Raw genomic sequence first — 21,431 nt, forward strand, 5'->3', positions numbered from 1 at the left:
AGGAGGCGGAGATCCTTCCGTCGTCCCGCCACTGGTTGTCCGTCGACTAAAAACATTTGCAGCCATTGCCTCAGCAATAAGAAACAGGATTTAATCGCAAGAGCGAGCGAACACCTTCTCGTGGGGCCATTAATTATTTACTTTTCTACTTTCTAGTGCTTGCTCGTGCAGCCTGCTCATTGTTGTTTTCTCTTTCACGGAAGGAAGGGGCTTTTCCGGAAAATGTTCACTCGGGACTGTTTTGGATTGCTGTGCGGTGGGTTGCTGGCGAGGACATGCCTCCTGCTAGCCCTCTTGAAAGGCAAGTAGCTCTCAAGTTGAGGCACGTGCATTTACAGTTATCTTTTATAAGCTGTATGAATATAACTTGTTTGTGTTTTTAGCTTTAGGTGCATCGGTTTATTTGAGTTCAGACTTAGGTTGCTGTTTTTTTCTTCACAGGCTCTGGAAGTCTTCCAGGTGTCTGATGTGGGTGGAAGACAGTTCTTAGTTACATTACTTCAATTGTATGTTTAAATGCAGAACCCTTTACCTTCGAAATACCTTTCAGGGATGCTCTCTTCAAAGGAGTCACAGGCGCAGACTTTGTGATCATTCAGTCTTTGGCTAGTTCAGGGCAGGTCTCTGATCTACTGCAACTCCATGAAATGATACCTTGTATAATTCTTAAAGTTAATGTGCTTCCGGGTGTTTTAGATTTAGTACTGAAAAAAATAGGATACCATAATGTTTACACTTTGGAACACCGAGTCCAATTGTGTATGGAAATTTACTTTTGTGAAATAAACTTAAATAATATTTCAGCATGTAAAGCCCACAATGGGGAATTTTGATACAAATTGTTTTACTTTTACATATGATAGAACACTTACGGGCATATTTACAAACAAATGTCCGTGCGTGGTGCTGCGCTAAATTTGGTGACACTGTGCTCCTACCTTTTTAAAGTGCAGGGATAGGCCATATTTACAAATATGAGGCGCACCCCTGTGTTTCCCCTAGAGCTGATGCAAAAAACTGCCAATTCCAGCGGTACCCTGCAGCCATGTTGCAAGAGTGCCTGCGCTGCAGGGGCGATTGTTCAGATAAGGGATACCTTCCTGCTCCTAAACAATCATTCATGGTGATTTGCTCTTTCTATGTGTGCTGCAGCACACATAGAAAGAGCAAAAAATAAGTAGAAAGTAATAATTTCTCCTTGTATCGCCATTGTAGCACCATCCTTGGTTTCAGCCTTGTATACTGCGCAGCGTCAAAAAGCAATGGGTGTTGTGGTGGAACGCCCACAGCAACACCCATTTCACGTCCCTTTACAGTTGTGGACGGCTGAGGAAAGGGGCATATTTACAAGGTAGCATTAAGCCAAGCTAAGTGGCTTAGAGCCACCGTGTACATATATGGGGAATGGCACAACACCACTGGAGCGTCAAAAAAAGTGAAGCTCCAGTGGCAAAAGGAGTTTGTAAATATGCCCCTTGGTTTCTTCAAGTAATGAACATTTCCTGTGAACATGACCTAGAACTTAAAACTGTTTGCTAAAAAATATTTCAGTTGTGTCTCATCTTGTACTTTTGTGTGTTGGCTGATGGGGGTATTATTTTGGATGGTAGGAGCATACGATGGAGAAAGTTGAGAGAATATGATACTAGGTAAGGCTGATTCACAAAAGTATTCATCATTACGAGAAAAAACTACAGGACTGAAGTACTCTTTCATGAACTACTACATGCCTTTGTTACTCTCAAAAAGAAAACATCTTTGTTATTAGGAAGCTTAAATTGGTTCCATCAATTAAAGTCAACACTGGCTTCCAAGGATGCTTTATATGTGCAGATAAATTATTGCACACCTTTACATTTCTTTGAAGTAGCAGGCATCCTGGCGAGAAGCCTTGTTTCCTCTTTAGTTCTCTGTCCCTTCCATGGTTCAACAGAGCAGAAGATCTCCATCTCGTTCAGCCAAAGCATTTTAACTGTTTCAAAATGGTTGTATTTTAACAAAAAGTGGGGGAACCTTTTTTGTCAAATAAATGAATTATGAGCACATCATCCCCCTCAAATTCAGCCGACATCAACCTCTGGGAGTAGCTGCTCAAATAACGGCTTGCATCACAATGGGGATTTGGGGGGCAGCCTACCACCAGGAGGTCTGCACCCCAGGCAGTTTGGAAGGGTGGTGCAGCCTACGAGCTGCTATGTATTTTTGAGCTACATTTGTAGCCCAAGATAGCCCAATGTATATTAGTTTTCCATTAAGCTCTCAGTCACCGTTTTAGGTTCAGGTGACCTGCTGGCTGGTGCCCAGGAGCAAGTAGGCTATTTTTGATTGTCATGCGTTAACTGTTAAGGTACTGTATTGTGAGACGACGTACTGGTTGTAGATAATCATGTCTGCAGCAGATTGAAAAATATCAGAGGCGATGTGTTTGTTGATGGAGGTTGTGTGCCTTGACCTCGTGGTTGGTGATACAGAAGCAGTGGTACAGCAGCAAGGCCTGTGTCCCACTCAGACGGGCCGCAGCAGTTATTGTATGCTACCCACCACGCGAGTGGAGTACCTCCATGGTGGCATTATTCCTGGTTGAATTGAGTGCGAGGGGCTCCTCTGTGACCAGTAGAGCGGCCAGTTGTGGTGAGCGTAAGAAAGGAGGGAAGGCAGCTGGGGCAGGCTGGGCTGCTTTGCCCAAGCATGCCTAGGTGTTTTCTGGGGGGCATGGGAGAATAGTATTGCAGCAAGGAGGCCGTGCTTGGGGTGCGAGCTTGCACGCGACCAGCGTTGCCTGCACTCCCTAGTGAATGAGGAATGGGGCCCATCTACACCAATTGCAAAAACATGGGTCCGCAGGAAAGCCACGTTCAAAGAGTCGGGCGGTGTCAACAAAGCTGCCCGCTGTCAGGAAGCAAAATGAAGGGGCTGGCCAAGCCAGGAAGTGCACAGAGGCAGCAGCACTGCTCTTCCAGCTGGGGAATTATATTTGAGGAAGGCCCAAAGGGGCAAGGAGTGGGAGGGGGCATCATATGTGGATTACAGGGAGGGTGGTACTTAGGGTATTTTCTTCAGGAAGATAAGGTCTGTTGCCTGACCTTTAACGCCCTTCAGGGTCAGGGCCCAAAATACCTGCAGAATAAGCTGGTAAAATACATCCCGAGCCGTCCTCTGAGATCTAGCTCGCAGCTGTTACTACAAGTCCTCCGCATTAGACTTCATAGGTCAGGAGGTAGGGCTTTTTCTTACTTGGCCCCCAAATACTGGAACAGCCTTCCTATTTCCCTATGTGAAATTCCATCTTATCATGTCTTTAGGAAACATCTAAAGGCTTTTCTGTACTAAAGGTTCCTTTCCTCTCTGTTCCTTTTCTCCTGGGTAAGTTCTGAGTAAGCGCCGAGATGCCCCACGGTGATTCGAGCGCTATACAAGAAGGTATAACATAACCTAACATAACAGGAGGGGGGCAAATTAGCTCAGGACCATGTGGGAGAGATTAGTAGGGGGGGATAGGTTTTTTGCGGTGCCCATCAGGAAAAGGGCAGGGGCCATCAGGAAAAGGCCATATAGAGAGACCACAGAAATGGTTGGGCTATCATTGAGTGAGCTAGGGGAGGGGGCAGGGGCATGGTGGCGTAGCTAAATGAAAACCTGTCAGGGGGGGTTGCAGCAGCAGAGGGATGCAGGAGGTGTTGGGGCATAAGGGGAGAGGTACACACGGAACAAGTTTTGATGCCCTGCAGGGCTGCCAGGACAGCGCAGTGGGGGAGGGGCAGTTAGGGACTCCGCTTTTGCTATAATGGCAGCCATGCTGGAAAGGAGTGGGGAGGAGGATGAAGAGAATGAGGACGGCAAGCAGCACGGACAGGGGGGTGGATGTGGGATTAGAAGTAGGGACAGGATAAGTTAACAGTGGCAGGGTATTCTGGGTAATCAGGGAGCCTCGGGGTACATTGTGGGGTGCAGTGGCAGGCGGAGAGGCACAGCACACCAGACCTGTCATCTTTATTGCAGTTACAGGAGTAGTGAAGATAGCTGGGAGTGGTTTAAGAGCACCGAGCCGAAGAGACGGTTGGGACCACGCGGTTCGCCTGAAGTCGTCAAGGTATCTCTACGAGGCAAATGCAAGAAGGTCTGGAATGACCTCATTGGCCCCTCAGCATGGAAGATCTAGAAGGGCCTCCAGCGATCACAATGTGGTGGACATGTGTAGTATGGTTTGGGGCCTCCTTTTGCGAGCATGTTATATTAGCATGGCTTATTAGAAGTTTAAATGCCGTTTTTACCTTTTGCTGCTTTTGCACATAACACTGCGTAGTTGTTTTTGCAAGTTAGTTTTCACAAAGGTCTAATACAGGAGAAAAGGTTTGGTTTTCAACATATCTAGACATACATTGTGCCCCCAGTCTGTACAGTGAGTGCTGAGCCGTCAAGGTTATCATAACGTGAGCCTGTTTATCGGCATGTCTGTGTAACACATTCTAGACACAACATTTTGGCAGCTGCGAACTGAGCAAGATTGCGGCGCCTTTATCATAGCACACTTGCCATAATTTCACACACTTGGAAGATTCCAGGGATTCAGAGAGCCTTGCTGATCCAGATGTAATTTACACTTACTGAGCGGACAGGTAAATGGGGTCCCCCAAAACAAGCTTAAGAGACCTTCTATAGCTTATAATACATAGTTCCTATATAGGGAGGGTGTTTAAACTAGGTGCTATATCACCTGTTTGCACTATCATTGTAATATGATTCCTCCTTTTGTATTTTATGGAATTGTAACCATGCTGACCATATTATCTTCAATCATATGTCTGCTTATGTTGGCTAAAACACTGCGCATGAGATCACGTCATTAAAATAAATATTTTAACCTTACCGTGTCTCTTTATGACTCCTGTTGTGGACTGGTATGAGAGTATAACAAAAGAGTGTTCTCACTTCCCGCCATTCCTGAGATGGTCCGACGTCGCATGTTCTAGGTTGTCTAATCATTGGTTACTTTGCTATAGGACGAAGAGCTAATGTGACACTGATTGCTAGCTGGTTGGGGTTTTCTAGGCACTGAGGGGAGTTTCTGGTACTCCACAATTCACTAATGCCTTAGGTCGTTGTGCACAGTTCTGTGTATGAGCAGAAATGTTTGCAACATGGCGCCGCCAACGAGTGTGTTCTTATTGTGAGACACTTGAGTAGTGCTTATTTCAGTCTACAGCCCCCTTAGTAGTCAATGGACAGCTTTTACCAGTGGCAGCACACAACACCAATTCCTTCGTTTGGCGATGGGCTACAAGAATAGTCCAGGCGTATTTGCCGCCCGCATTGTCTCTCTCATGGAGAGACTTGACGCAGATGCTTGTTCATATGTGGATGACATTTATCTCACAGACGACAAATTATGGCCGCATCTGTGCCGTGTAGACCACATAATTTGCCGTTTTGCAGACATAGGCTATAAATGTAACTTTGCGAAATCACACATTGCAGAGTACACAGTATTGTTCCTGGGCTACAAGCTCAACAACGAAGGTCGATGGTTTGGCTCCACATTTCCTAGAGAAATGCACACTTTTGCGAGCTCCCACAACACTGAAAAAATTACAATAATTACTGGGCTTTTTGAATTTTGGTCGTACCTACATTTCAGAATATGCCCAGTGTGTCAAACCGCTTTATGCATTGATACAACCTACTTTTTCCAAATCGTGCTGGCTGCCAAAACATTCAGCCATCTTGCAAACTTTGCAGGCTGATCTTCTTGAATCTAAATTCTTGTTGACTTGTGAGAATTAATGATGTTGGTGACAGGTTGATACCCAACACGGACCGCAGACAGGCTTTGATTACAGCAGCACACGCCGGAATGGCTTCGGCGCACTCCGACCTGTCAGATACTGTTTCTCTTCTCCAGCAACGATATTGGTGCCGGGGTTTGTACAAACAGATACCTGATTTTGTCCTTCAACGTGGCATTTGTCAGCAAATTAAACCTTCCTCTGCTGCACGCCCGCCCCAAACTCAGTTGTACATCTCTAATAAACCACTTTCGTGTGTTTATTTGGATCACTGCGGTCCTTTCTCCTCTGATACTGCGTATAAGTACAACTTAGTAGCAGTTGACTTTTGCATGCGCTTTGTCTGGGTGTGGCCTCAAAGGAGTGCTGATTCTAGAACTGTCGTAAGGGATTTGCGTGTATTTGTGGTAATTTTTGCGTGTGGTACCTTCCATTCGGACCAGGGTCCAGTGTTCGCCTCCAAGGCGTACAAGGATGCCATGGCTTCATTGGGGGTCCAGGTCAAATTTTCGTCTCCATACCGGCCTGAGGGTAATAGTGTTGTGGAGCGAATGAACCGTGACTTAAAGCAGTCCTTGACAGCAAAAGTTTTAGGTGCTGGCAGAGACTGGCTAACTCATCTCAATAGCGTTCAACGTGCACTAAATAATCTCCCTAGAAGGTCTCCAGGTGGGCGGACCCCATACGAAATGCTCTTTGGCATAAAAATGTTTGTCCCGAACCTTGATGGTCTAGAAATGGCCACGGGAGCCGCATCCTTTGAGGTAGATGAACATTCTAATGTTTTGCAGAACCTACAAAAGACCAGAGACAGTCTTGCAAAGGAACACTTGCCCTCCATGTCCGAAGCTGCGTTGCAGAATCCAATAGTCGGCTGGCTACCCCAAGTTGAAGAACTGGTACGAGAAAAGATCGAGAACAAGAAAGAATTTGGTCCTTCCTATCGAGCTTCAGGTGCCGTACTTGGTGTGCAGGGTACAAGAACAGTCATCTTACCTCCTCTTCCTGGGCGAAAGGGGAACAGGTACATTTCCATTGACAATGTCAAACCACACAGGGTGGCCGATTCTCTACAGTATGATGCTTGCGGTTCTGTGTCCAGCAATGGTGCAACACTGTTTTGGCCCCGGATCCTGCCATCGGGCCTGATGTTGCCGTTGAAATGAGTCTACTTAGAAATCCTTTATTGAATCAACCTGCTGGTGATCCTCTTAATGACACTGAATATGCTTATCCCACTGACTTGTCTCTGCCTGATTTGGAGACTCGTGTGGCTAATCAATCCCGCTTTACATTTGACACTGGCTCTTCCTGTCAAAGTCTTTACGTCGTCCCTTACCTTGTCTTGATATGAGACGCGTAGAGAATTCGCAGGGACGCAAGGGACCAACCTCCCTAAAGACTAACCCCTTCCTGGAGGAAGTATTGAACACTACAAGATATGAGTTAGACAAGGGGAGGAGGGCCGGTACTGGACGTAAATGTTCTTGCTGTCGACCTGCGAAACAACAAGAATTACAATTTACTTCTCAAGTTCTATCCTTTTCTTGAAACAACTTCTGTGACATCTACAACTCTCTCTCTCCTTACCACTACAATCTCTCGCCTACCTGCGAACAGCTGTTGTCAGTATTTCGTCCAGTATGTCTTTCTTGTCTTGTTGGTCGAACTGGTCAGGTGAGATTCGATTATCTCGTCTTGTTGTGTTGTCCTGTTGTGAATTCAAACCTTTTTCTTTTTAAAATAGTTCTGTAATAAACAAATAGAAATATTTAAGCCTTTATGTTCTTTTTCTTGACTTGTAACCCCCTTTTTAACCTTAAATAACTAGGGCCTATCTCAACCTTTGAACTTACTAAATGTTTTTCTGTGTCTTTATGTCCTTGGGTTTTCAAATCTAAAAAGCAAGGTCTTTATAACAGGAAGAACAAATATACAACTAAAAGAATCAAATAATACACATTCGGAAATAATGTCTTTCCAAATTACAGAGTACACGTTCTACTCCTTTTTCCTAACAAATAACTCTAAATTCCTAAATACCTAGATTAAGTTTCAAAGTCTCTGAAGGTTACTTCTTGAAAGATGTATTCATAAATTGTCCCGGTGACCTTTCTTGCGAGGGGCGCCTTAATTTAGAAAATCAGTTCACTTATCTCAGTTTTCTGCTGTTCCTGAAGTTGAACGAAAATGCCAGACCTTGATTCCGAAGATGACTGCAGGCTTCCAAAATTCGTTCATCAGGTAAGCAACGTAATCCCTAGGAGTAGGAGCTCTCACGTCCTCTTGCTGGAACAGGCGGGAGGCAAAGCGCTTTCCAGAAGGCTGGGTGCGGTTTAAATACCGGACCGCACCCAGCCGCACCCCACGTTTGCGTGCGCTTGGCCTTAATGCGTGCGCTCGGCCAGATTTAGGCCGGCACACGCGAGAGAACAACTGAATGATTTATCCCGTGAAAACTCTGCAATGTTTAAGTAACATTTCTTTTGAGAGCTATTTAATGCTGGCAAACCAAGGCACTATCGTGAATCAAGAGGCATAAACAAAAACGGCAATCAGAGGTTTTATAAATCAAAATGTCACCAATCAAGTCACAATGTTTATACATTACGTATTGCACCGAACACACTTTAATATATACATACACTTACTACGGAGTACTGGTGCACGGGAAAGGGGTGTTTTTTTTTACAGTAAATAATTCCTAATAGTAATGGAGCCATACACAAGTGTGGCTTCATACTGAATCATGACAGTACTCCCTCCTCAAGATCCCCCCTAAGACTGTTGCTATAGGCTTAGGTTTCGAGGGGTTTTGCATATGGAATTTTCTTAGCAATTTCGGAGCATTTTGTAGATGAGTGATAGGTTCCCATGATCTTTCCTCAGGGCCATACCCCTTCCAATCCACCAAATAAAACAGTTTTCCACGAACCCTTTTGGAATCTAAAACCTTCTTGACTTCAAATTCTGAGTGACCATCAATTAAAATGGAAGATGGAGGTTGAATCAACCTAGTTCGAGGGTCAAAAGGTTTGACTAAGGACACATGGAATACCGGATGAATCCGATATTTCTGAGGAAGAAGTAACTTTACACAAACCGGGTTAATGATCTTTTCGATGGGAAATGGACCTATAAATCTGGGGTTACATTTCTTGTTTCCTTTTATGGTCAAGTTTTTTGTGCTTAACCAGACCTTGTCTCCAGGGCTGTACTGGGGTTGTTCTCTTCTGTGTTTATCAGCCGTTCTTTTTTGGCATTCTTTAGCACGAGCCAAGTTATACTGAGCTTCCTTATGAATAGAAGACAACTCAGAGATATAATCATGAATTGCTGGAACTGAAGTATTAATCTTAATGTCTTCTGGAAAGCTTCTTGGATGGAAGCCGTAATTACAGAAAAAAGGAGACATGTTAGTGGAAGTATGTTCAGCATTATTGTATGCGAATTCCAAAGTACTCAAGAGATCAGACCAATCTCCTGAAACGGTGGTTAACATGCAACGTAAGTACTGTTCTATGGTTTGATTTGTGCGTTCTGTTAAACCATCCGTTTGGGGGTGATAGCAAGATGATAAACGAATTTCCATTTGGAGAAGAGAACTTAAATTCTTCCAAACGTGAGATATAAATTGAGACCTCCTGTCAGAAATCACTACTGATGGAATTCCATGTAACCGAATGACATGAGTAATCAAAATCTTAGCTAATTTCATAGAAGTAGGAAATCTTTTCAATGGAACGAAATGTGCCATTCGTGAAAACTGATCTACAACCGTTAAAATTGTAGTATGTACTTTTTGAGTTAAAGGAAGTTCTACAATACAATCTAAAGAAATAGAATGCCATGGTTGAGGAGGTATTGGAAGAGGTGTTAATAGACCACTAGGAGACTGATGAGAGGGTTTATTTTGAATACAAACACTACAAGTGGTCACATAACATGGAACATCTTTGAACATTGTTGGCCACCAAAATTGTCTCTTAATCACTTCGTATGTCTTGGCGATTCCCAGATGAGCCGAGAGAGGTGAATCATGAAAAAGGTGGATAATTGACTCCTGAAGGGACTTAGTAGAAACCATAATTAAATCATGCATGTAAAGAAACGTATCTTTTTCTTGAAGATATGGGTAATCTTTTCTCCATTCTTCAAGACTTTTAGTCTTTAACTCTCTTTGTATTTCATCAGAAATACTTTTGACTGATAAACAATCTTGAAAACAGGTAGTTGGTAATACAGGAAGAACAACAGATTCATGATCCAAACTATTTTCTCCTAATCGAGACAATGCATCAGCTTTTAGGTTTTCTTTCCCAGGTCGGTAAGTTATCACAAAACTGTAATCATTGAAGAACAAAGACCAACATAACTTGTCTAGCTGATAAAGCTTTTACTTTTTGTAAAGCTTGCAAGTTCCTATGATCAGTATAAATGGTGATGGGGTGACGAGCCCCTAACAAGTAGTGTGCCACTCCTCGAAAACTGCTTTTATAGCTAATAATTCTTTATCAGCTATTGCATAATTTATTTCTGCAGGGGACAATTTTCTTGAATAGTAGGCAATGGGATGCATTTGACCAGTTTCAAAATTTCAAGACAAGATTCCTCCTAAAGCAAACTGAGATGCATCTGCCTCGACAATAAATGGGAGTTTAGGATCTGGGTGACTCAAAATGGGGGCTGATGTAAACTTTTCCTTTAAATCATGAAAGGCTTTATCAGCTGCTTCGGTCCAATCAAATTTTACTCCTTTTCGTAGTAGTTTGGTAATGGGAGTTATAATTTGTGAAAAATTCTGGATGAATCTACGGTAGAAGTTTGCGAACCCTAGAAAACTTTGTATCTGTTTTACAGATGAAGGTTGGGGCCAAGAAGTAACAGCTTCCACTTTTTTAGGGTCCATTTCAATGCCAGCGGGACTAATAATGTATCCCAAGAAATCTACTTTTGACACATGAAATAAACTTTTTTCTAATTTCACATATAATGAATTGGAAAGCAGTTTTTGAAGAATGGCGCGAACTTGTTGTACATGTTCGTCTTCAGAGTGTCAGTAGATTAAAATGTCCTCTATGTAGACCACACAACAAATGTCAATAAACTCATGCAAAACCTCTTTTATAAAAAATTGGAAAGCTGCAGGAGCGTTACAGAGTCCGAAAGGCATGACTTGATATTCATAAAGGCCAAATTTGGTACGGAATGCTGTCTTCCACTCATCGCCTTTCCGGACTCTAACAAGATGGTAAGCTCCGCGCAAATCCAATTTAGTATAAATGGTTGCATTCTTTACCTGGTCTAAAAGAGTTGGAATGAGTGGCAAAGGATATCTATTCTTAATCGTGACATTGTTTAAGGCTCTATAATCTATTTTTTTTTTTTTTTTTTCTTTCTTTTTTAAACCTCATATTGCGAGAGAAAAAAAATGTGGATAATAAGGTGTTCGGGGGAGTTGACGGTCTATTCGGTTTGTATGCCTTCACTGCCCCGGATCTCTGCTGAAAATTTCCAGGGGAGTTTCCCAGCTTTTTCTCAAGACCTGTCCGACTTCTCCTCTTTACCTTTATCCAACACAATAATTCCAAGGATCTGTGTTGAGCTAGCCCTAGAGCTACTCGGCAGAAATCCAGTCCTGCCAGGAAGTTATTGTCTCCGCTTTAATCATTGGTAAACAGAGGAAAAAAAGAAAAAAAAAAAAAAAAAAAAAAAAAAAGGAGAACGAAAAAGTAAGAGAAGAGAAATACCGGTCATGGCACTAGAATAAGAATCTTGATGATTACTCAGGAGTAAAAAAATTTACCCAAATATCCCAGTACTGCATTCTTTTTGTACTATTCCCTTTCCTATCCAGCCTGCATACTCTAATTACAGAGTTTAACCAGTCCTCATATATTGGAGGTGTCGGTTTTATCCAGTTTATACAGATCTCTCTTCGTGCCAATAATATCAGTGTAAACATTAGCTTTTCCTGAAGTTTACTCAATCTAATGTTATTTGAAGCAATCCCAAAAATAATTAAAGAGGTACTTACAGTTATTGGGGTTCTCATTAGGGCCGAGAGTGTCTTACCAATTTCTTGCCAAAATTGCTCAAGTCCCGGGCAATGTTGAAACATATGGGTATCATCTGCCTTTTCTTCGCCACATTTACTGCAGGCTTTTATTGATGCGCCTTTAAACCTTGATAATCTCTTTGGAGTCCAATACGCTCTATGTATTGTGAACAGATGATTTCTTTTTAGAGCAGCGGGTTTTACACACTCCCAACATAATTCAGAGGATTTTTTCCACATCATCTTTAAATCGATTTCTTCGTTGGTAAACTCTCTTCTCCATATTTTTTCCGATATTGATTGATCTTCTTCTCCAGCTTCAATTAACGCCCAATACCATTTTGATATTTCTTTTGTTATTATGGCTTCCTTTGTCATTTCCTTTTCAAAATTTCCTGGATCTGTTGTTTCTTTCAAGATGGTGTTAGCCCAACTCTTCAGTTGGTAATATTTAAACTTCGACACTTTCCCATCCGTTATTGTATGTAGATGTTCCCATGATATTAGTTCATTTTCACATAAAAGTTGTCCCCATTTTTCAAGACCTAGTTGTCTAATTACCCTGGATAATGCATCTTTGAGACATTCTGGTGTTCCAGGTGAGTCCCAAATTGGGGCCATATTGCTATAATATGGGATCCTCAAAATACTTCTAAATTGCAAATCCAATTTAGTATAAATGGTTGCATTCTTTACCTGGTCTAAAAGAGTTGGAATGAGTGGCAAAGGATATCTATTCTTAATCGTGACATTGTTTAAGGCTCTATAATCTATGCACGCTCTCAATTCCCCTCCACGTTTTGGAATAAAAAAAAGTGCAGATGAAACAGGAGACTTAGAGTGCCTGATGAAACCGTTAGCAAGATATTCGTCTAAGTATTCTCGTAAGTGTTCATTTTCCTTTTCTGTCAGAGCATAGATTCTGCTGTATGGCAGGGTTGCCCCAGGCACAAGATCAATTCTGCAGTCAAAATCCCAATGAGGGGGAAGAGTATTAGCCTTTTTTTTGTCAAACACATCTTTTAGGTCTGAGTACACTGCAGGCACTCCTTCTAGAAGTAGGATACTAGAAGATTCTACGGGTAATTCAAAGCCTTGGATTGTGTCTCCAGTCCTGTCTAATAGAAAACATTGACTCTGACAATGGTGAGATTTAAAGGTCACTGTTCGTGCCTGCCAATCAATTATTGGGTTGTGTAAAACTAGCCAGGGAAGTCCCAAGATTAATTTGAATTGTGGAGCGTCGATAACATCAAAAACTATTCTTTCCCTGTGGATAGGGGAACTGTCCATGACTAAAACCTCTGTTTGCTTCTTGATCGGTCCAGAAGTCAATTCTTTACCGTCAACTGCTCTGACTGTTTCTGGGTAAGTTTTAAGAACGGAGTTGAATCCTAAATATTTTAAAAACTGAGTGTCAATAGAATTTCCAGTAGCTCCCGAATCAATGATTACTTCTACTTTTCTTGAACTTCCTGAATTGACTAAACTTTTCAATTCAACAATTACACAAAAATGTCGACACCCATTAGGTGGGACCGTTGAGGCCGAACTGGAACACACACTCGATAAACTGACCTCTTCCTTTACCGAGTGCACTAGTTTTCCGTTTCCTCAGATGTTACAGCTAAATTTACAGACTTGATTTTCCCCTTATTTGGTTTGGAGGGACATTCTTTCACGAAATGTCCTGTCTTCCCGCAATAAAGACATTGATTTAACTTTCGTCTCCTCTCTTTTTCCTCCTTTGTCAGGGGTCCTCGAATTGAACCTATTTGCATGGGTTCTACAGTGTCTAATCTTTGGGTTGTTTCTTTAGGAAACAAAATTTTATCTTTTTGAAACATTATCTTATGGTCTACTTTTCCTCTTTCACCTTTTCTTTCTATCAACCTATGATTTAATTTTACAACCAAATCTATGAATTCGCTGATCTCTTCGGGAGGTTCTAAGATTTGAGTTACCATATCCTTGAGTTCGTCCTTCAGACCTCTATAGAATAAGGATACCCTTTTTTGATGTGGCCAATCAGCTTCCAGAACCAAGCGATTAAATACTGATATATAATGTAATAGATCAGACGAACCCTGTTTTAAATTAAGGAGCTCACTGTCCGCTGATTGAACAAAAACGTGCTTCGCAAAAATCTTTTTTAAAGAGCGTTCAAAGGCTCTAAAGTTATACAAAACAGGGTCATTTCTTTCTACTAGAGGGACAGACCACAAAGCAGCATCCCCACCTAAGTAGGACAACATAAAAGCCACTTTGGAGGAATCATCTGGGAAAGCTGTGACTTTGGCCAAAAAGTGTAAATGGCACTGATTAAGAAAAATGGTAAATTTATTAGGGTCGCCATAAAACCTCTCAGGTTGGGCTAGAGGTGTAGGGACTGGTGTGATTACTTGGATCTGAGTTTGATTTTCAGAAGAAGAAGAAGCTCCACCGAGAAGGTAGCTGGTTTTAAAACTGGCTTTTGTTGTTGCACTGTGTTGTGGAGTGAAACCATGTCTCTACGTAAATCTACATTCTCCTGTTTTAATTCTGATAGCATAGCAGCTATATCTTGAAGGGTGACTTGGTCCATTGCGTTCAGGCGAATTTTAATCTACTTGGGCTTTGCCTTCTGTCAAAGTCTTTACGTCGTCCCTTACCTTGTCTTGATATGAGACGCGTAGAGAATTCGCAGGGACGCAAGGGACCAACCTCCCTAAAGACTAACCCCTTCCTTGAGGAAGTATTGAACACTACAAGATATGAGTTAGACAAAGGGGAGGAGGGCCGGTACTGGACGTAAATGTTCTTGCTGTCGACCTGCGAAACAACAAGAATTACATTTTACTTCTCAAGTTCTATCCTTTTCTTGAAACAACTTCTGTGACATCTACAACTTTCTCTCTCCTTACCACTACAATCTCTCCCCTACCTGCGAACAGCTGTTGTCAGTCTTTCGTCCAGTATTTCTTTCTTGTCTTGTTGGTCGAACTGGTCAGGTGAGATTCGATTGTCTCGTCTTGTTGTGTTGTCCTGTTGTGAATTCAAACCTTTTTCTTTTTAAAATAGTTCTGTAATAAACAAATAGAAATATTTAAGCCTTTATGTTCTTTTTCTTGACTTGTAACCCCCTTTTTAACCTTAAATAACTAGGGCCTATCTCAACCTCTGAACTTACTAAATGTTTTTCTGTGTCTTTATGTCCTTGGGTTTTCAAATCTGAAAAGCAAGGTCTTTATAACAGGAAGAACAAATATACAACTAAAAGAATCAAATAATACACATTCGGAAATAATGTCTTTCCAAATTACAGAGTACACGTTCTACTCCTTTTTCCTAACAAATAACTCTAAATTCCTAAATACCTAGATTAAGTTTCAAAGTCTCTGAAGGTTACTTCTTGAAAGATGTATTCATAAATTGTCCCGGTGACCTTTCTTGCGAGGGGCGCCTTAATTTAGAAAATCAGTTCACTTATCTCAGTTTTCTGCTGAAAGAGGGCAGAAAAATAACCAGATATCAGCTTAGGAGTAACAGACCAGGGGGACAGGCTTGTCTGCTGGAAGGGAATAATCCTGACATTGTACAAGGGGGTCCATCCTCTACTTCAGTAGAGTGTAATAAGGGTGACAGATACGAGGGGATAAAAAGAGAAACCTTTCCTAAATTGACTTTTTCACCCTCAAAGAAGGAGAGAAAAAAGAGACAAAAAAAAGAAAAGGCTGGATTTAAATCCTCAATAAACCCTTCACTCAGTTCATACTTTAAACCTGTCCCTAAAGTTTTGGTTTTGAAACCTGGTTCCACTTCCCAGCTCCAGCCCCATCTTAGGGCTGAGGAGGTAGTAGAGGAGGTAGTAGAGGCTACCGATCAAGACTGGTCAAACCTCTTAACTCCTAACCCCTTCCAGGTGTTGAATACGGAAATGGAGGTAGAAAAGCCAGTTAGCCTCGATACAGATCTAGCAGAGCCATCTACTAATCAGATTTTCCAATCTAACACATCAGAATCATTGGAGTCATTAGTGGGAAGTCCAGCTGGGGCTTCCACTGAGCTGCGAGAGAATGCAGATGTGGATATGGATATATTTACAAGGAGAGAGGAAACCTCAGTTGATGGGAAAAAGATTTCCTCAGAAGAAACTAGTCCTGCCCAGCATGAGATCCATGTTTCAGCAGATTTGTCAGTTATGGAACTCTTAAGGAAGCTCGAGAAAGATATTCATTTAGGTTTTGAAGCCTCTAAAAAGAATCAAGAGCGTATAAGTGCTACGTGCACATTGTTAGAGGACAAGATCGATAAGTTAACTATACGTGCAGGACAGATGGAATCTGAGATGAAAATGGTGCAGGGAAGAGTTTTGGATAACTGTAAAGAGATCGAGACATTATACTCTCAGGATAGGGAATTAGACGAAAGGGTAGAAAGATTGGAAAACATGCAAAGGCGTAACAACCTCAAAATTCTTAAACTTCCAGAAGGGAAAGAGGGAGCGGACATAAAGACTTTTGTTGTGCAAATGCTGATAAAAGAGCTGACACTAGATGAAACTGAGGAGATGTTGGCCCGAGACATTCAACGAGTGCATCGCGACCCTTTTAGGCTAAATTCAGATAGAGTAAAGCCAAGAAAAATTCTAATTAACTTTGCAACATACTCACTGAAGGAGAAAATTTTGCAACTTGCTCTAAAGAAAAAGTCGATATTGATAGATGGTGTATCAGTCGACATTAGGTCGGACCTGTCTCCGGTTACAGCGAATAGGCAATGGGAGATGGGAAAACGGTTGTCACCCTTAAGGGAATTAGGAGCTACGGCTCAGTTAAAGTTTCCCGCCTTCCTAAAAGTCATGTGGCATAACAAAATGTATACATTTCGCACAGTTGAGGAAGTAGATGCCTTTTTGGATGTTATTCGAGTAGCATAGAAAGTAGTATAGAAATAGTTAACTGACCAAGATATAGGTTAAATTAATAAGTGACATCACCACTGAGACGTCCACTGGCCTGGGCCATGGGAGTAATGGTTGGGTTTTCCGGGGAGGGAATTGAGAGTGATGGGAGGGGAGGGAGTGGGTTCAGGGAGAAAAAAAAAATATTCCTCATGAGCTATCTTGCAATGTCCTAATCAGAAGGGAAATCTGGGTGCTATATGATAAATATGATGAGCAGGGATAATAATAAAATGGAGCTAAGGTTCCTCACTTGGAATGTTAACGGGCTCCGAGTTAAATCAAGAAGACTATTAATTTTGAAATATTTAGAGGACTCGCCAGCACAGGTTATTATTTTGCAAGAAACACACTTAACACAAAAGGAATGTAAGGATATATTTACTACTCAAAAATGGATTGGTAATGCTATCTACACATCTCAAGATTTGGTTACAAAGGGAGTGGCTATTCTGATCAGAAGAGGATCGAATATAGTAGTTGAAAATAGTCTAGTAGATAGCAGAGGGAGATGGGTGATTTGTAAGTTACGATTGCCGGGTGAAACGATAGTAGTAGTTGGGTATTATGGTCCAAATACCGATGATCCTACAATTTTAGAGAAAATTGAAGTGGAGCTTTTGGATTTCTCAGGTAAAATTGTTATGGCAGGAGATTTCAACACAGTATTAGATGGCAAGCTGGATAGAACTGGCAATTCCAGGGCAATAGTTAATAGTAAAATGACTGCTAAGGTGAAGTCAATGATGGCTCAGCTAGGGTTGTGTGATATTTGGTGCTTTAAAGCTTCAAAGCAGCTAGGATATACGTTTTATAATAAAAAATACAAACATAATTCAAGGATAGATTTTTTTCTTATAGATAGTAGACTGAAAGAGCGAGTTATCAAGGTAGACCATATAGGGGCACACTTATCAGATCATTCTGCCGTCTGTTTAAACTTAAGTTTAGAACTAGAAGAGACGACTCCGGTTTGGAGATTAGATCGCACAATTTTAGCCGATGTAGAAGCCTTAGAAAGTCTTAAAGAAGAGGTACACTTTTTTTTGGATATAAATCTGGGATCAGCTAGGGAAGACATAGTGTGGGAAACATGCAAAGCATTTATGAGAGGCAGAATGGGAGCTCTAGGTGCAAAAAAACGTAGATTATACTACAGTCAAGTCTCTAATCTAGAAAAGGAGATCCGAGAGTTTGAATTTATCCGAATCTCTCAGGGATCTCCCATCTCAGACAGCCCATGCGAGAAAAAACTTTTAGATTTAAAGGTTCAACTTACTGCAACACTTACCCAAAGAGTTAAAGAGAGATGGGAAGCCAGCCAGTTGGCACACTTCTCGTATGGAGAGGGATGTGGTAAGCTACTAGCATGGAAAGCCAAGAAAGATGTTACACGGAATCATATTAAGGAGATTAAGAAATTAGGGACAGATCAAGTCATTACAGAAAATAAACAGATTGTAGAAGCGTTTCAGCAATATTTTGCAGATGTGTACACAGAAGATCTCTCTCCAGAAAAGGCTGAGATTGAGTCCTGGCTGCCTCTAATACAACCACTTGCAGATGAGGATATGTTGGAATTAAATAAGGAAATAACTCAGGAAGAGCTGATGAAAGTTATCAACGAAGGCAAAAGAGGGAAAGCACCTGGACCAGACGGTCTACCCGTAGAAGTATACAAAGCTTTAGGAAAGACGGTGGTCCCCACTCTGTGTCAGTTGTATAATAAATTTTTTAGAGGAGAAGTGGCAATCCCAAGCTCTTGGAATGAAGCTACTACCGTGCTAATACTTAAACCAGGGAAATCTCCAAAAAGCATGGATGCATACAGGCCGATTTCACTTTTAAATTGTGACTATAAATTTTTTTCTAAAATCCTAGCGGATAGGCTTGGTAAAATCATTCATAAGCTGATTCAAGAAGATCAAAGAGGCTTCATAAAGAAGAGATACTTAAAAGATCTTACTTTTTCATTGATAGGCATGATAGACTTAGCCACTAAATATGATTACCCCTTGGCAGTTATTGCGTTAGACGCCGCCAAGGCTTTTGATCGAGTCAATTTTGTATATTTAAAAACTCTTTTGCACCATCTTAATTTAGGAGATAAGTTTACACAATCTATTTTTTCTTTGTACTGTGCACCGACATCAAGAGTTCTGGTAAATGGAACCCTTACGCTTCCTATCAGAGTAATGCGGGGCACCCGACAAGGATGCCCCTTATCACCGCTGCTCTTTAATATATATATAGAGCCTCTTGCATGCAAAATTAGAGCTTCAGTAGAGATACCCCCCTTTGTTGTGATGGATTGGTCCAAGAAACTTGGGCTATACGCGGACGATATTATTGTTTATTCTACTAATTTAGTTGGAACTCTGGAAAATTTAGTGAACACGACAAAGGAGTTTGGTAAGATATCTGGTTATAAGTTAAATCAAGATAAAACTGAAATAATGACTTGAATCTCAATACTGAAGGTGTCAAAATAACAAAAGAAATGAGGTACTTGGGAGTCAGGATTACTCAGAAGATTGAAGATCTGGCTAAAACTAACTTTGATAGGGTGAAGAAAGAGGTTGGTGACACATTAAAAGGCTGGATGAATTTACCCCTGTCAATATATGGAAGATCCAATCTTGTAAAGATGGTGATTGTACCTAAGATTACCTTTTTGTTTGAGACTATTCCGCTGGGCTTTAAAAAGGAGTGGCTGGCGAAGTTACAAAGCATGATAATATCATTTATCTGGGCGTCAAAAACCTCTCGAATATCATGGAAGAAAATAAGGAGGAAAGCTGAAAAAGGAGGGTTGGCGGCTTCAGACATACGATTATATGCATGGGCGTTTTATTTAAAAAACTGCAGGATGTTGTTGGGCACCCCTGCTAACTCTCAGATCGGAGGCCTTTTTGCGATAATGCTGAGGCGGTCAGGGTATCATGAGTTTGGTTTTTTGTATAAGTTTGGAGACCCTAAGTTTTTCAAAAAGGTGAAACTCAAGACGTTGAGAGACTTGGCTGAGATATGGTACAGGATCAGGAAATTATCTAAACTTTCGTATTTCAGCCATAGTGCCCCAATATGGGATTCTCCTGGAGCCCCCTCTTGGACAAGAGATGCGCTGGCCTTAAATTTGAAAAAGGAATCTGATCTGCAAAGGTGGAAGGACCTGTTTCAATATGGCAATTTAATTCCTTGGGGTATTTGCCAGCAAAAATGGGGCTCAGTTTTTTCAAAATATAAATACATACAGATTCAGAGTTGGGCAAGTCACCTGGAAGCAGAGATTGGGCTGGAAAACGACTTGGAGTCAAAGTTGGAGAAAGGGGCATTCGAGAAGGAAGTAGCATTCTGGTATTGGCAAATACTAGATATGGAGGATGGAATATTTGATTTACCAGAGACCTTGTGGAAGGAGAGCTTGCCAAGGATCGCGACAGAAGACCAATGGCAAGTAACTATGTGCATGCTATATAGAATTATTAAACCGGCAAACCTAAGGCGAAATCTTTTGTTTACTATCCACAGGGCATATTGGTCTCCATACAGGCTTTCTAAATTTAAAGATGGAGGGATTGTTGGATGTCCAAAATGTAAAGCTCCAAATGTTGATGATCTACACATGTTTGTGTCTTGCCCAATTATCAAGAAATTCTGGTTTGGCGTGAGTAATTCTCTCTCCAAATCTTTGAATCAACCCATTGAGGTAAGCCCTGAATTAATTATTACTGGGAGATTGGATTTACAAAATAGAATTTTGAATGATAATGTTAGACTTATTTTTTATGCTATGTTGTTGGCACGTCGAGAGATTTGTAAACTGTGGGTCTCACCACTTAGCCCCACTTTATTAGACTGGGTTTTAGCTATGAGGTATATGGCTAAGCTTGATTTATTAGACCGATCTAAAAGAAATAGAGGATTTTGGATACCCTTCCTGCTAAATTTTGGTTAAAGTTAAGTTTATGTTAAGTCCAATGATTAAGCCCGTGCCTGTCTCGCTGGTATTTGAGCTATCCCAGGACGATAAAGAAAGTTGGTGGAGGACATACATCTTGGGTCAGGAGGGGAAGAAGGATAAGTTAGAGGAAGGCCAGGCCCAAAAATATGTGTTGTCTATGCCCCATCACTCTAAATCCAGCATAAGAGATAAACAACAGCCCAGTGGTGGATTAGAGAGAAGAATGGGCTGCAAGACGGCAAATGAGGATTAAAAAAAAAAAAAAAAAAAAAAAAAAAAAAGGAAGAACAAATATACAACTAAAAGAATCAAATAATACACATTCGGAAATAATGTCTTTCCAAATTACAGAGTACACGTTCTACTCCTTTTTCCTAACAAATAACTCTAAATTCCTAAATACCTAGATTAAGTTTCAAAGTCTCTGAAGGTTACTTCTTGAAAGATGTATTCATAAATTGTCCCGGTGACCTTTCTTGTGAGGGGCGCCTTAAATTAGAAAATCAGTTCACTTATCTCAGTTTTCTGCTGTTCCTGAAGTTGAACGAAGATGCCAGGCCTTGATTCCGAAGATGACTGCAGGCTTCCAAAATTTGTTCATCAGGTAAGCGACGTAATCCCAAGGAGTAGGAGCTCTCACGTCCTCTTGCTGGAACAGGCGGGAGGCAAAGCGCTTTTCAGAAG

At 41.3% G+C, this 21,431-nt stretch overlaps 1 protein-coding gene across 1 annotated transcript in view; it reads left to right on the top strand.

Annotated features, from left to right (window-relative positions):
• Positions 1-94: 94 nt before the first annotated feature.
• The window catches only part of CHRNA6 (cholinergic receptor nicotinic alpha 6 subunit), a 368,323-nt gene continuing 346,986 nt past the window's right edge, over positions 95-21,431 (top strand). The window contains exon 1 of the mRNA XM_086963194.1: positions 95-301. Within this exon, the coding sequence (XP_086819320.1) occupies positions 223-301 (79 nt within the window). The 5' untranslated portion in view covers positions 95-222. The remainder of the gene's footprint in view (positions 302-21,431) is intronic.

The sequence above is a fragment of the Lissotriton vulgaris genome, chromosome 3_1 (assembly GCF_964263255.1).
Source record: "Lissotriton vulgaris chromosome 3_1, aLisVul1.2, whole genome shotgun sequence".
NCBI classification, from domain to species: domain Eukaryota; kingdom Metazoa; phylum Chordata; class Amphibia; order Caudata; family Salamandridae; genus Lissotriton; species Lissotriton vulgaris.